Below are 15314 nucleotides of genomic sequence, written 5' to 3' on the forward strand. Positions count from 1 at the left end.
GATGGGAGTTGTAGTTCCTTCGCCTCTGACGAGCGGCCGAGCATCTGACTCGCAGTCCCAATCGCGTGTGGTGGGGAACCCTTTTCACTCCGTTGGAGGAAGCTTGTGTAAGTGATTTCTTCAGGATCCGAACAGATTCCTCCGCCATCATTCAGCACTCAGTGAATATCCAGTAACCCAGGACGCCGCTCATAAATATCACCGACTTTCAAAATCGGGAAATTAACCTTTAACCCAGTGAGCTGAGCCAGGGCTTTTGGTTCAAACCGCCTGAGAGCACGTCGAGGAGCAAAGACTGAACAGGATTTCGGCGGAGGGATCTGGGGGCGGGCTTCCTTTCCAAAAGGAAGAGGTGACAGATTACAGAACTCATTAGAAGAATGCATTCTTTGTTCGGGCTTATCTCTTCGCATAACAGATAAAAAAAACTACTGAGTGCTTACTGAAGTGACTTAGCAGCAGCAGCAGCTTACTAAGTAATGCTCGATTATCTCAGCTAGTTTTCAAAATAACCCTGTGTATGGGAATTACAATTATGCCTCTTTCACAGATAAGGAAACAGAATGGCTTACACAGCAAGTTAAGACCTGAAATGCGGAAGGTCACCCATTCGCCACACTCATATAATCACTGTGCCATGTACAAGTTTTATCCATAGAATGAATAAGCATCAACATAAAAAAAGTAATGGGACTCGGAGGTCTTCATGCAGGGGCCCCAGTTTCCATCCCTGGTCAAGTAACTAGATCCCACATGCTGCAACTAAAGATCCCACCTGTGGCAACTAATACCCAGGCGTCCACACTCAGCCAGCTCTGACCCAGGTTCATCTGTCCATGGGATTTTCCAGGCAAGAATATTAGCATGCATGCATGCTAAATCGCCTCAGTCGTGTCTGATTCTGTGCGACCCCATAGACGGCAGCCCACCAGGGTCCTCCGTCCGCAGGATTCTCCAGGCAAGAATACTGGAGTGGGTTGCCATTTCCTTCTCCAGATTCCTAGTAACCAGTGCATAAAAGGATATAAGATGGATACCATAAGTCACCATGCTGCTGCTGCTAAGTCGTTTCAGTCGTGTCCGACTCTGTGCGACCCCATACAGGGCAGTCCACCAGGCTCCCCCATCCCTGGGATTCTCCAGGCAAGAACACAGGAGTGGGTTGCCATTTCCTTCTCCAGTGCATGAAAGTGAAAAGTGAAAGTGAAGTCGCTCAGTCGTGTCCGACTCTTAGCGACCCCATGGACTGCAGCCTACCAGGCTCCTCCATCCATAGGATTTTCCAGGCAAGAGTACTGGAGTGGGGGGCCATTGCCTTCTGCCAGACCAAAAAATTAAACAAAAAAGTTTTAATCTTATATCTGATTAAAGATCACTTCAGTTCAGTTCAGTCGCTCAGTCATGTACGACTCTTTGCAACCCCATGAATTGCAGCACGCCAAGCCTCCCTGTCCATCACCAATTCCCAGAGTGCACCCAAACTCATGTGCATCAACTCAGTGATGCCATCAAGCCATCTCATCCTTTGCCATCCCCTTCTCCTCCAGTCCCCAATCCCTCCCAGCATCAGAGTCTTTTCCAGTGAGTTAACTCATTGCATGAGGTGGCCAAAGTATTGGAGTTTCAGCTTTAGCATCAGTCCTTCCAATGAACACCCAGGATTGATCTCCTTTAGAATGGACTGGTTGGATCTCCTTGCAGTCCAAAGGACTCTCAAGAGTCTTCTCCAGCACCACAGGTCAAAAGCATCAATTCTTCGGTGCTCAGCTTTCTTCACAGTCCAACTCTCACATCCATACATGACCACGGGAAAAACCATAGCCTTGACTAGATGGACCTTGGTTGGCAAAGTAATATCTCTGCTTTTTAATATGCTATCTAGGTTGGTCATAACTTTCTTTCCAAGGAGTAAGCATCTTTTAATTTCATGGCTGCAATCACCATCTGCAGTGACTTTGGAGGCCCCCCCAAAAAAAGTCTGACACTGTTTCCACTGTTTCCCTATCTATTTCCCCTGAAGTGATGGGACCAGATGCCATGATCTTTGTTTTCTGAATGTGGAGCTTTAAGCCAACTTTTTCACTCTCCTCTTTCATTTCATCAAGAGGCTTTTTAGTTCCTCTTCACTTTCTGCCATAAGGGTGGTGTCATCTGCATATCTGAGGTTATTGAGATTTCCCCCATCTATCTTGATTCCAGCTTGTGCTTCTTCCAGCCCAGCGTTCCTCATGATGTACTCTGCATATAAGTTAAATAAGCAGGGTGACAATATACAGCCTTGATGTACTCCCTTTCCTACTGGGAACCAGTCTGTTGTTCCATGTCTAGTTCTAACTGTTGCTTCCTGACCTGCATACAGGTTTCTCAAGAGGCAGGTCAGGTGGTCTGGTATTCCCATCTCTTTCAGAATGTTCCACAGTTTCTTGTGATCCACACAGTCAAAGGCTTTGGCATAGTCAATGAAGCAGAAATAGTTTTTCTGGAACTCTCTTGCTTTTTCAATGATCCATCAGATATTGGCAATTTGATCTCTGGTTCCTCTGCCTTTTCTAAAACCCGCTTGAACATCTGGAAGTTCACGGTTCACGTATTGCTGAAGCCTGGCTTGGAAAATTTTGAGCATGACTTTACTAGCGTGTGAGATGAGTGCAATTGTGCAGTAGTTTGAGCATTCTTTGACATTGCCTTTCTTTGGGATTGGAATGAAAACCGACCTTTTCCAGTCCTGTGGCCATTGCTGAGTTTTCCAAATTTGCTGGCATATTGAGTGCAGCACTTTCACAGCATCATCTTTCAGGATTTGAAATAGCTCAACTGGAATTCCGTCACCTCCACTAGCTTTGTTCATAGTGATGCTTTCTAAGGCCCACTTGACTTCACTTTCCAGGACGTCTGGCTCTATTGAGTGATCACACCATCGTGATTATCTGGGTCGTGAAGATCTTTTTGGTACAGTTCTTCTATGTATTCTTGCCACCCCTTCTTAATATCTCTGCTTCTGTAAGGTCCATACCATTTCTGTCCTTTATCAAGCCCATCTTTGCATGAAATGCAAATCTCAGAAATTACAGAATGATCTCTGTTCATTTCTAAGGCAAACCATTAAATATCATGGTGATCCAAGCCTACGCCCCAACCAGTAATGCTGAAGAAGCTGAAATTGAACAGTTCTGTGATGACCTATAAGACCTTTTAGAACTAACACCCAAAAAAGATGTCCTTTTCATTCGAGGGGACTGGAATGCAAAAGTAGGAAGTCAAGAAACACCTGGAGTGACAGGAAAATTTGGCCTTGGAGTACAGAATGAAGCAGGGCAAAGGCTAATAGAGTTTTGCCAAGAGAACGCACTGGTCATAGCAAACACCCTCTTCCAACAACACAAGACATCACCAGATGGTCAACACCGAAATCAGATTGATTATATTTTTTGCAGCCAAAAACAGAGAAGTTCTATACAGTCAGCAAAAACAAGACCAGGAGCTGACTGTGGCTCAGATCATGAACTCCTTATTGCCTAATTCAGACTTAAATTGAAGAAAGTAGGGAAAACCACTAGACCATTCAGGTATGACCTAAATCAAATCCCTTATGATTATACAGTAGAAGTGACGAATAGATTTAAGGGACTAGATCTGATAGAGTGCCTGATGAATTGTGAATGGAGGTTCGTGACATTGTACAGGAGACAGGGATCAAGACCATCCCCATGGAAAAGAAATGCAAAATGGCTGTCTGAGGAGGCCTTACAAATAGCTGTGAAAAGAAGAGAAGCGAAAAGCAAAGGAGAAAAGGAAAGATATAAGCATCTGAATGCAGAGTTCCAAAGAATAGCAAGGAGAGATAAGAAAGCCTTCCTCAGCGATCAATGCAAAGAAATAGAGGAAAACACCAGAATGGGAAAGACTAGAGATCTCTTGAAGAAAATTAGAGATACCAAGGGAACATTTCATGGAAGAATACTCGAGTGGGTTGTTATATCCTCCTCCAAGGTTGAACCCCTGTCTTCTGCATCTCCTGCATTGACAAATGCGTTCTTTACCACTGAGCCACCTGAGAAGCCCAAGATTCAGGTAGCCAAATAAATAATGTTTTAAAAAATATCCATTATATATTTTAATAAGAGACAAATTGCGAGAGAATAGTTGCAAAACATGCAAAGAATAGGGGCCTTGCATCTAGAACGTAAAGAACTCTTAAGGAACTACCCTGGTGGTCCAGTGGTTAGGAATCTGCCTGCCAGTGCAGGGAACATGGATTCCGTCCCTGGTCCAGGAGGACCCCCATGACGCTGAACAGCTAGGCCCGTGGGCCACAACTACTGAGCCTGCGCTCTGAAACCTGTGTGAGCCACACCTATGGAACCCATGTGCTGCAGTTACTGAAGCCCAAGCTAGAACCTGTGCTGTGCAACAACAGAAGCCACCGCAATGAGAAGTCTATACGTAAATAAATGGCTCTTAAAACTCCACAGTAAAAAGTAAAACCACTCCATTTTTAAAACGGGGGAAAAGAACGGGGGGGCACAAAATTTGAAAGACACCTCACCAAAGAAGATACAGATGCAGAGAAACAGGAATGACGTTCAGTATCATAACACCACAGACACAGTGGAAGGGTTAAAAGTTAAGAAGATTGCCAATATCAAGCAACGATGGGAAAGCAGAGCACATGGACATTTCATACAATATTCAGGACTGTAAACCGGTGCAACCACTTTGGGAAACGATTTTGCAGCTTTTTTTTTTTTTTTTGCAGCTTTTAAATAAGTAGAAATGCACCTACTATCTGACCCAACCATTGCAGTACTAGGTATTTCCCAAGAGAAATGAAAAGCATACATCCACACAAAGACTTGAATATGACTGTTTGTAGCAGTTGTATTTCTAATAGCCAAAGACTGAATATGACACAAGTGTTCTTCAACAGGGATTGGATAAACAAATTGTGGTATATTAATACAGTGAAATACTATCATGTTGAGTGAAAGAAGCCAGACTATACGCTGTATGATAAAAATTCTAGAAAATACAAACTATAGTGGCAGAAAGCAGATTGGTGGTTGTCTGGGAGAGGAGGTCAGGAGAAAAGAATTAAAGAAGGACATGGAGAAACTTTTGAGAATAACAGATGTTCATTATCTCAATTGTGGTGGCTTTGTGGATGTACACTTATGTCAAAATGCATATTGTACATTTTTAATATGTGCAGTTTACTATCTATCAATTACATTTTAATAAAGATGCTAAAAACAAAAAAGTAAGCAAGAGAAAATTCAGATCATGTAATTCACCTGCCCCACAATCACTGACTTCTCAACACATTTGGAATAAAGCTCAGTCCCCACAATAGCCTCTGAAGCCACAGGTGATTTGGCTCCTCCTCCTCTTTGCTTTCATTCCCTGATCCCTGGTCTCGGAGGATCCCACATGCGGCAGAGCAGCCAGGCCCTCGTGGCACAACCGCTGAAGTCCACACGTCCTAGAACCCATGCTGTGCCACAGGAGAAGCCACTCCAGTGAGAAGTCCACACACTGCAATGAAGGGTAGCCCCCGCTCACAGAAATTCGAGAAGGCCCAAGCAGCAACAAAGACCCAGAGCAGCCAATAAACAAATAAATTTTAAAAATTAAAGAAATAAAATAAAACTAAGATCTGATAGCCAGTGGGAACCTGCTGTGCAGCACAGGGAGCTCAGCCAGTTGCTCGGTGATGACCTAGAGGGCTGAGACGGGGGAGGGAGGGAATAGACGTGCACGGAAAGCTGATGCACTTTGCTGGGCAGCAGAAACACACACTGTCACGCAATGATATTCCAATAATAAAATTCATCAATTACAAAATAAACAAAGGAAAAAACACTAAGCTCTGTCTAATGCAAATGCGCACCTGCTATATGACACACAGTCACCCCCGAACTGCCCTGTGAGGTGGATGCCATGATTTGTCTCACTTCGCAGAAGGGAAGCGGATCTGGGGAGGAGAAATGATTCGCCCCTTGGGGAGTCACATAGGCAGTCTATGACAAAGTCAGCTGACAACTGGATTCCAGTGCCAGGTGCAGTCAGGGGCAGACACATGACCCCAGCCCACAGCAGGAACATCCAGGAGAGGAAGTTCGAGGGACCCGATGCTGACAGTGCACTCTGCCCACATGCTGACCACAAAGGCTTCGGGGATGTCTGGGTCAAACTCCCTTTCAAGCTGTTCCATGCCTCTCTGCCTTCACCCACTGCCCTCCCCTGAGTGCCCTTCCTCGCTTACCTCCCCAGCTCCCACTGTCCTTGGAGACCCAGCTTCGGCTTCAGCTTTGCCAAGAGGTCTTTTCTGACCCCGTGGCTCCCTGGGTCCAACTCTGTCGCGGTATTCGTGTGAATAATGAGTGACTGAATACATGAACAGCACATCCACTTGTATTCATTCACTCAACCATAACTATTTACTGAGCCAGGCGCTGAGGATACAGCACTGGTCCTTGTCCTCAAGGGGCCTCAGACATCACAAAGCACAAAAGGGCCTGTGACCTCACTAGCCAGTCAATGAGGGGCTTCTTGAAGACATAGATTTTTTTTTCTTTTTATTTAATAAGTGGTACAAAGCACAACGCCAAAAACATTAAAGTTAAAATTTCACCAAATGAAAAAATACTATAGAATACACAGTTGTAAAAAGCTACATTAAGTTGTTTTACAACTGCCTCAAGCTGCAAAAAGAAAAAAACCCAATACCATACCTAAGTTATCCCTCTCTCAAAGTAATGCCATCTATGTTATAAACCATGAGCACCCCATCAAAAGACGAGAACTGCTTTTGTTAATTCATATATATATATATATATATATATATATATATATATATATATGACTGTATCACTCTAACTTGGTGTAAAGCCCCAAAGGTCTGTTACTTATTTTTATTTTATATTGTACCATATTTTATTTACAGTGTTGTGTTTGTTTCGGGTGTATAGCAAAGTGAAGAGATAGATCTAACCTAAAGCCTAAAGTTGGGGTTAGTTACCCTTTGGAGAGCAGAAGGGGAGTGTTCTTGGCATTGGACTGATAAGAAGAAAGATGTTCAGCACGGCTGGATCAACAGTGGTGGGGAAAGAAGGGAGAGGGTGGAAGGAGGGGAGACGGCTCTGCACAGGCCAGATGCAAAAACTGTCTTTCCAGCTGAACAGAGCAAGGTGATGAGAACATCCTGATGGAAACCTCAGAGGGGCAGGTGGGACTGGGGCAGATTCTCCTGGTGTGGACAGAACTGTTAGGCAGGAGACCTCCCCCAACACACACACTCTACCTGATTTTCCTCTTTCTCTCCTGGAGTGGGGGTGAGCGTAGATTTGGGCCCCTTCAGGCTAGCGCAGTGACCGAAGGGCAGAGTTACTAGGAGGCTTAATAAAATGGCTTCTCACTGATTTATTTAGGAAACCTGGGCCTTCCCAGGTCCCCAGATTGTCAAGCCAGAAACAAATTTGGCCACTACTCTGTCTTCTGTGCTGAGTGATCTTAGGCTGGTTACTTAACTGTTTCACTCATCTGTAAAAAGCCAGGCAGACTAGCATCTACTCACAAGGTTGTGTAAGGAGGAAATGATATGATATGATGGTCTGCCTTAGTGAGAACTGCTTCCCACTGCCAACCTGTTAAACTACAACATCTACCCACTGTGGGTTAGTGGGATTAAACCAGCAGACAAGCTATTTGGGACCAACCTTGAGCCTTGATGTCCTGGGTGTTCAGAAGACCAGACTGGAAACAGTGGAGATCTTGAATGCTGGAGCCTCTGCCTTACCCTTGCCCCTAACCCACTTTGTCCTGGTCCTTTGGGAACTTGCTTTCCAGTCCCCTTCTGTGGCATCAAGGGTAAGCCACACACGTCAGATGTGTGACAAGCCGCACATCTGAGCCTCGGTCTCCTGAGCTCTAAAATGGACACACTATAGCCTTCTCAGAGGGTTGCTGTCCCAAACCATAAGAAACTGACCATCTCACCTCATAAACATTAGCTGTCCAGTCCACAAGCCAAATGTACTCTCTCTGGAATTGCAGTTGTCTGTCTACCCTGCCCCCTCTACCTGACTGTGTCGAGGTCTCTCTCTGGACCCTGGGGCCCAGCACAGGCAGGCAGCGGGGAAGCAGTGGGGCCTGCTGAACCGTGGAAGCTGAACACTGAGCCGGAAGCTCTAGACAAGGGCCAGTAGGGCTACAGGAAAGGGGCATCTGGGTGAGAAAAGTTCATCTATAAACCATCAACTTTCTCCTGGTCCAGCAGCAGGGGCGCAACGCGGGGACTAACAGAGAGTTGGGGCTGCAGAGAGAAACCACCCCAGTGAATGAAGTGGTTGCTCTGGCGCTGTTAGTCTCAGGCCAGTGCACGTTGGGTGTGGTGATCGGTCCTCTGTAGCCCTCCTCCCCACATTATCTAGTTTAATCTTTTCCTCCTTGAAGTAGAGATTATCTCCATTTTACAGAGGAGAAAACTGAGGCTCGGAGCGAAGAAGTGACCTGTCCAGGTGTTTCCACCAGGCCGGGTGGTTTCCTCGGCGCCTGGTTGCTGAAGACGCCCCAGCTTCTGCAGTCCCGGGTCTGGGTGTCTCTGGGGCCGCCTGGAGGCGGGGGGCGGGGCCCGGAGACGGGGGCGGGGCCGTGGCTGCGGGGCCGGGGCGGGGTCGCGCAGTTGGCAGCCGGGCCTCGGGAGGCGAGACGCTGGCCATGGAGGGGGCTCGCTGCCGCTACCAGTTTCGTATCGCGCTTCTGGGGGACGCGGCCGTGGGCAAGACGTCGCTGCTGCGGTGCTACATGAGGGGCGCGCCCGGGATCCCCGAGCCCGAGCTGGAGCTCGAGTCGGCGCCGACGGTGGGCGTCGAGTTCTATACCCGCACTGTGCAGCTTCAGGCTGGGCCGCGCGTCAAGCTGCAGCTCTGGGACACGGCGGGCCAAGAGCGCTTCAGGTGCGCGGCGGGTGGGAGGTGGGCCGGGGGAGGGACGAGAAGGGTTTCGGGTGAGGGGTTTCTGGTTGGGGCGAAGTGACCGTGGGGATCCTTCAGAGTCGCCGCCCTCAGTGGCCCAAGTAAAGATCTGCGGGGTCCCTGCCCTGGGCCCGGGTCCTTCAGGCTTGAGTCATTCATCCTACAAATAACAGCTGGTGGGGTAAGCCCCTGAGCTTGATGCCTGAGACATGGCCCGGCCGACCCCAGTGCAATAGTCGACATTGAAACCTAGAGGGATGAATGACCTGGGTGCTGAGAGGGCCCACAGAAGCGCAGAGAGAGGTGTCAGGGAGAGGTGGAAAGAAGAGAAATTTGTGTTGGCTGTGAAGGATACGTAGGAGTTTGCCAGGGAGAGAACGGGGAAACCTGCGATCAGGAAAACATCAGGTTTTCTCCAGGAATGGTCGGGAGAGTATGGGAATCAAACTGCTTCCTGACTGAGGAACACACAGTAACTTGGAAGAGACACAGACCCCGGGGAAAAGGGAAGCGGAGGGTGGTGTGAAATGAGCTGAAATGGGGGTGTGAGGCCGTCATGGATGGAGGACGCAGGACCTGGTGTGTTGAAGGCATAACCCTCTCCCACCTTACTCCCCTCACCATCAGGTGCATCACCAGGTCCTTTTACCGGAATGTGGTGGGTGTCCTGCTGGTCTTTGATGTGACAAACAGGAAGTCCTTTGAACACATTCGAGACTGGCATCAGGAGGTCATGGCCACTCAGGGCCCCGAGAAGGCAATCTTCCTGCTGGTTGGCCACAAGAGTGACCTGCAGAGCGCCCGTTGTGTCTCAACCCAGGAGGCGGAGGAGCTGGCTGCCTCCTTGGGCATGGGCTTTATGGAGACCTCCGCCAAAAGTAACTGCAATGTGGACCTGGCCTTTGACACCCTTGCCAACACCATCCAGCAGGCCTTGTTGCAGGGGGACATCAAACTGGAGGAGGACTGGGGGGGTGTACGGCTCATCCAGAACACCCAGATCTCCAGGCTGCCCAGCAGGATGCAGCACCCGGGCCCATGCAGGTGTTGACTCTAGAAGAGAAAGGGTTAAATCAGTGCTGGTGGGATGGGGCATGTTAGTATCTCTCTGGAAGCCAAATGGCAGAATCTATTCAGACAGTTATTACAAACCATATCCTGGCACAGTCTTGCCTCCTGGATTTTGGGGTCTTGGAGCTCAGCCCCTTTTCCACCAGAAAGGTCTAAGAGGCCAGGTGTGCAGCTTCCTGTCCTGGAGACTGTTTCCTCTGTGGTCAGAGAAGCTCTTAACAGACCCCACTCACGGGGGGTTGTGGGCATGACTGAGATCATGGATGCGCTATGCTCAGCCAGAGCCAGAGCCTCCCACATGGTGAGAATCGGACAGCAAGAACTGTCATCACTGCTGCTCTTTCCTCTGTTGGCCAGGATGTGGCCATTTCAGGCAGCGTCCCTGGGCTCGGACGCCGAGCTGCTCAGTGCGTGGACGCTGCTACACAGGTGAGGAGGGGGGCAGGGGCTTTCAGGCTGAGCCAGGTCTTCAGGCTTGGATGAGAAAGTGTGTCCTAAAACCCGGATTGCTGCCCAGTGCTCCTACTCCAAGGCCACGGATCGGAGAGGCAGTGATGAATATGAACAGCTCTCTGGCTGGGCGCATGGTGGACACTGTTGGTTAGCCACCAAAATCTCCCCTTAGGGCTGAAGAATCCATGGTCTCCTCCCCACCAAAGCTTCTAGCTGCTGGGAGTGCTGTGTGGTGGTGGAGCCCAGGTTGCTGTCTCTGGGAACTGCCTGCTCATCTGGAGCAGCCCACAGTCCAGCATCAATATATCAGGTCTGTTTGGGGTGGAGGGAGTGTTCAAAGGCCTGGCCTTCTTGCCTCAACTCTGAAGGAAACACCCGTCTTCATCACTCTCCATGGGGTCGAGGCCACTGTTAGGACAGCATCACAGCTAAATTCTCCTGCTCAATCCTGCTTTCTTCCCTTCCTCACCCCCAAGCAGGTATTGATCTCAAGAATCTCCTAATAGGGACTTCCCTGGTGGTTCAGTGGCTAAGACCCTGAGCCTCTGATGCAGGGGGCCTAGTTTCGATCCCTGCTCAGGGAACAATTACCCACATGCTGGAACTAAAGATCTCACATGCCCCAATGAAGACTGAAGATCCTGCCTGCTGCAGCTAAGACCCGGTGCAGCCAAACAAGTAAATACTAAATAAAAGTCTGCACACTGATTTTATTCTCAGAATCTGGCTGCTGGGGAACTTAACCTGCCACAGAAGCTGCTAGGCACAAAATATCCAGTGGCAATGCAGGAAGGCTTTATAGAGAGGAATCTTTACACTTCACTGAAGGCAGGAGAAGAGGGTGACAGAGGGTGAGATGGCTGGATGGTATCACTGACTCGATGGACATGAACTTGGACAGGCTCCGGGAGACAGTGAAAGTCAGGGAAGCCTGGCGTGCTGCAGTCCATGGGGTCGCAATGAGTTGGACCTGGCGCCTGAAGAGCAACACAGCAGGTATAAGGGGGTGTCTGGTGATCTCATTGTGTCAGTGGGCATGGGCAGGGCAGTTGCCATAGCAAAAACAGCACAGCCGTTTTACTCACTTTGTGACCTGGGGCCAGTTACTCTCCCTCGTGAGTCTCAGATTCCTCCTCAGTAACCTGTCACTGAAAACCCCTCCTTCCTAGGGGTCTTGGAAAGTTTTCATTCAGGGTGATATTTAGCTTCCTCGCCATGGCGCCTGGGCCAGGAGGGACCTCGCTGTGCTCTGCTTCCTCCCTGCCTTCTCTTTTTAAAACATCACTCATTCTTCTGACCATCTTGCAAGGTTGGCACGACTATCTTCATTTCGCAGATGAGAAAATGTAGGCAGGAGAGGGAAATTATTTGCTTTAGAGTTATCATTCCTTCATCAGAAATGTCTTAAAATGAGCATCTGCTCTGATCTGGGCTCCAGGGATATAGCAGTGAACAGGACAGAAAAGCAGTCCTAGGGCTGACATTCTAGTGGAAGAGAAAATACTAGTAAGTGGGACTAAATGAGTCCTAGCTGTAAGTGCTATAAAAGCCACAGATCCAGGAGATGGGCCTGAGGGTGATGGGGGCTCTTTTAGAGCAGATGGTCAAGGAGGGCCTCTCTCAGGAGATGGCCTTTGATTTGAGAACCTAGATGAGGAGGAAGAACCAAGCTAAAAGCAGAGATCTAGGCAGAAGCAACAGTGTCCAGCTCTGACTGGGCACTTCTTATGTACCATTTGCCAACCAGTTTGCCATTGCTGTCTCAGTGCAGCCCCGCCCCCCCCCCACCGCCGCCCCGCCAGCCAATCTTTAGTGTAGATTGTATCACCCATCTTGAGGGTCTCAGGCCTGTTGGATGTGATTTAGCATCCACATTGCCCCAGGGGATCTTTTTAAAATGCAGATTTGACCTAGCTGCTGGGCTCTTGGAATCCTTCCCTGGCTCCCCATTGCCTGCAGGGTAAAATCCAAACCCTTTCCCCCCAAGTCCAATCTGATCTGGTCCTAAGGAATCTCCACCTGCTTTGCCCAGGTTCCCAACCACCTATAGCCCTGGGCTCTGCACATGCTGTTCCCTTTGCTTGGAAGACCCTAGCACTTCCCCCCTCCCTGTGTTATCTGATTAGCCTGCAACACTCAGAATAATATGGCCTCCTCTTAACCACTGCATTATCCCAGCTGCCAAGAATAGGGCAGGCTTTTGGTTAAACCTGGGTTTGCATCTCAGCTCTGCTATATACAATTGTGGGACCCTGGGGAACTCATTTCAGCTACTAACTCACAAGTTTTAGAAAGGATCAAATGACAAACCAAAGGCAGTACTGCTCACTAGGCCCTAGGAGTTCAAAAGGTGGAAGTCCACTTCTTCCCCTGAGGGTTTTGCTCTTACGACTGTTAGGGAACAGAGACTGCCAAAGTACATACTTTAGAGAAATAAAAATTCCAGATGCTAACGAAGTTCTTAAAGGTCCTGACCCCTTGCAGAGATATGGGTTGGGCTTCCCGCAGGCTACTTGGCCTCCAAGCCTTTCCATGAGCTGCTTCCTCGTCTGGAAACCTTGCAACCCAGGCCTGAATCCCCTGTGCCCTTCAGAAGGAACAGAACCGAAGGTCTGCCACCCAGGAGACCCTTTCTGAAGACCCTGCCTATTCTGGGAGCCGCTGAAACCTGGCAGATGAAGAGGGAAGGCCCGTCCTACCCACTCTGCACAGGCTGGAACTGGAGCCTTCTGGGTAGATCTTTCCTCCACCTCTGAGCCTCAGTTTCTTCATGGTAAAATCGGAATGATTCCTACCTCACAGTTTTGTTAGAGGATTAATTATGACGTGGATTGTTAGGTTACTTAACACTTAATAAATGTTAGGTTACTTCTGCCAACAAGCCCCCTCTGGGTCTTTCATGTGTGATCCCCTTGCCTGGAATGTCCCTCCTCCATCTCTGACAAAACTCTAACCAAACCTCTTTCTTTCTCTGAGCCTTCAGGGCACTTATTGGAACCGTTCTCTTGCAAATTTCAGGCTCTGCTGTACCTTTTTGCCCCACTAGAGGGCAGCTCTTCAAGACTGGGCTGATTCCCTTGAGGAAGCTCTCGGGCAGGGGATCACTGGGCTTTCTAAGACCATTAGGGAAAATCTGAAACATAACCAAGAATAAAGAAACTAGTATAGTGTGAAGAACTTCTTGTACTCATAACTGAGCTTCAAGAAATTGCAGCAGGCCCATCCTGTTTTCCTCCCCCTTTTCTTTATGAAAGTTATTCTTAGATCCTGGCCCTGGTGGGTGACAGATATGGGAGGATCTCTCTAGGACCCCTGGCTGGGACGTGTCCCACAGGAGTCCCAGTGTTGGGAGAGGTAAGCCTCACACCGCACAGCCCGCGCTCTGGAACTCAGGTCAGCAGAGGGAAGAAAGGGGTCAGCACATGGGGCCTGCAGGGAGGGCATCTTTGCCAAGGGCGTCACCCAGGCAGTGGAGGTGGACTTCTCCGAGAGTTTTGTGGAGGCAGAGCCTAGGGGTCTAGCTGGCCAGGAAAGGTCCTGGGCTCAGCCCCTGCTCTGCCTTCTATACCACCCACCCTTGAGGGGAGAGTCCACCCATCAGAAAGGGAAGGGGTGGGACTCCCCTGGTGGTCCAGTGATTAAGGATCTGCCTTCCAATGCAGGATTCGATCCCTGGCCAGGGAACTAAGATCCCACAGGCCATGGGCAACTAAGCCCACGTGGCGCATCTAGAGAAGCCCATGTTCCTCAACAAAGACCCAGCACAGCCAAATTTTTTTAAACAAAGAGGAAGGGAAGGGGCCTTTACCTGGAAAATAAAGGACTACACTGGGGGACTGTGGGGAACTTTCCCAACTATAGGGAACTGTGACAGCTCAGTCCAGCACTGCCCTCCTTCTCCCTGCTTTACCCCATGCAGGAGGGACCCTCTCCAGGATGGCTTCTTGATCCCAGGTGGCACCTTCTAGGTCCTCAAAACTCACCCGTTTTTGTGACCACCCCCTACAGCTGCCTTTTGGTTGATTCAAACTTTTTGTTTATATGCCTGCTGTTAGCATCAGAGGGCTTCCCTGGTGGCTCAGCTGAAGAATCTGCCTGTAATGTGGGAGATCTGGGTTCGATCCCTGGGTCGGGAAGATCCCCTAGAGAAGGGAACAGTATTCTCCAGGATTCTGGACAAATCCATGGGGTCACAAAGAGTCGGGCATGACAGAGCGATTTTCACTGGCATCAGAATCTTGTCAGATGGGATCTTTCCCACAGTCCTAAAATGCTCCAGTCTGAGAGAGGTAATGCTCAGGCTGAAGAGGGGTGGGAAGCCCAGGGTCAGCCGGCTCCCCACACCCTCCCAACCCCCTGCAAGACGCACACATGGCAGACTCCAAACATGGGCACTGGACCCCACCACTAGGCCTGAGGGCTGTCCACCCCCAGGCTTACTCTGCTCACCTCTGACCGTTCTCTGCTGACGTAGCGCCTTATGCTTCAGCCACGTTGCTGAGGTGACTTCTTCACACCTCCAGGCCTTTGCATGTGCTGTCGCCCCCCTCTCTGTACCCCCACAGGACTTGGGGAGAGAGTTTAGGGCAGTCGGGAGAGCAGGTTCTGGAGTCAGAGGGACCTGGTTGGAACCTGAGCACCATCACTACCACCTGAGTGATCTTGAGTAGATTAAACTCTCTCAAGTTCAGTTGCCTCACTGAAATTTGGGGTTACATGAGATTATTGCCAAGTGCTGAACACTTTTTCTTCAGGCTTGTTGGGGAAACAAGCTTATTCACAGAAGGGGCTCGGCACAGCGCATGGCACCTAATGAGT

At 49.2% G+C, this 15314-nt stretch overlaps 1 protein-coding gene across 1 annotated transcript; it reads left to right on the forward strand.

Moving 5' to 3' along the window:
* The first annotated feature begins 8681 nt into the window (after positions 1-8681).
* RAB42 (RAB42, member RAS oncogene family) lies at positions 8682-12687 on the forward strand. Its single transcript, XM_055397700.2, has 2 exons — positions 8682-8954; positions 9600-12687. The coding sequence occupies exons 1-2, from the start codon at positions 8716-8718 to the stop codon at positions 10021-10023; spliced, it is 663 nt and encodes a 220-aa protein (XP_055253675.1). The 5' UTR covers positions 8682-8715; the 3' UTR covers positions 10024-12687.
* The last annotated feature ends 2627 nt before the right edge of the window (positions 12688-15314 follow it).

Source organism: Moschus berezovskii, chromosome 2 (assembly GCF_049115385.1).
Source record: "Moschus berezovskii isolate FMDL1 chromosome 2, NW_MosBer_1.0, whole genome shotgun sequence".
Taxonomy (NCBI): Eukaryota; Metazoa; Chordata; class Mammalia; order Artiodactyla; family Moschidae; genus Moschus; species Moschus berezovskii.

Excerpts from the sequence above, each read along its gene's own strand:
- RAB42 (XM_055397700.2), top strand. The coding sequence starts at position 8,716 with ATGGAGGGGGCTCGCTGCCGCTACCAGTTTCGTATCGCGCTTCTGGGG. Across the intron at positions 8,955-9,599 it reads GCGGGCCAAGAGCGCTTCAG|GTGCATCACCAGGTCCTTTT; the intron begins GTGCGCGGCGGG and ends CCTCACCATCAG.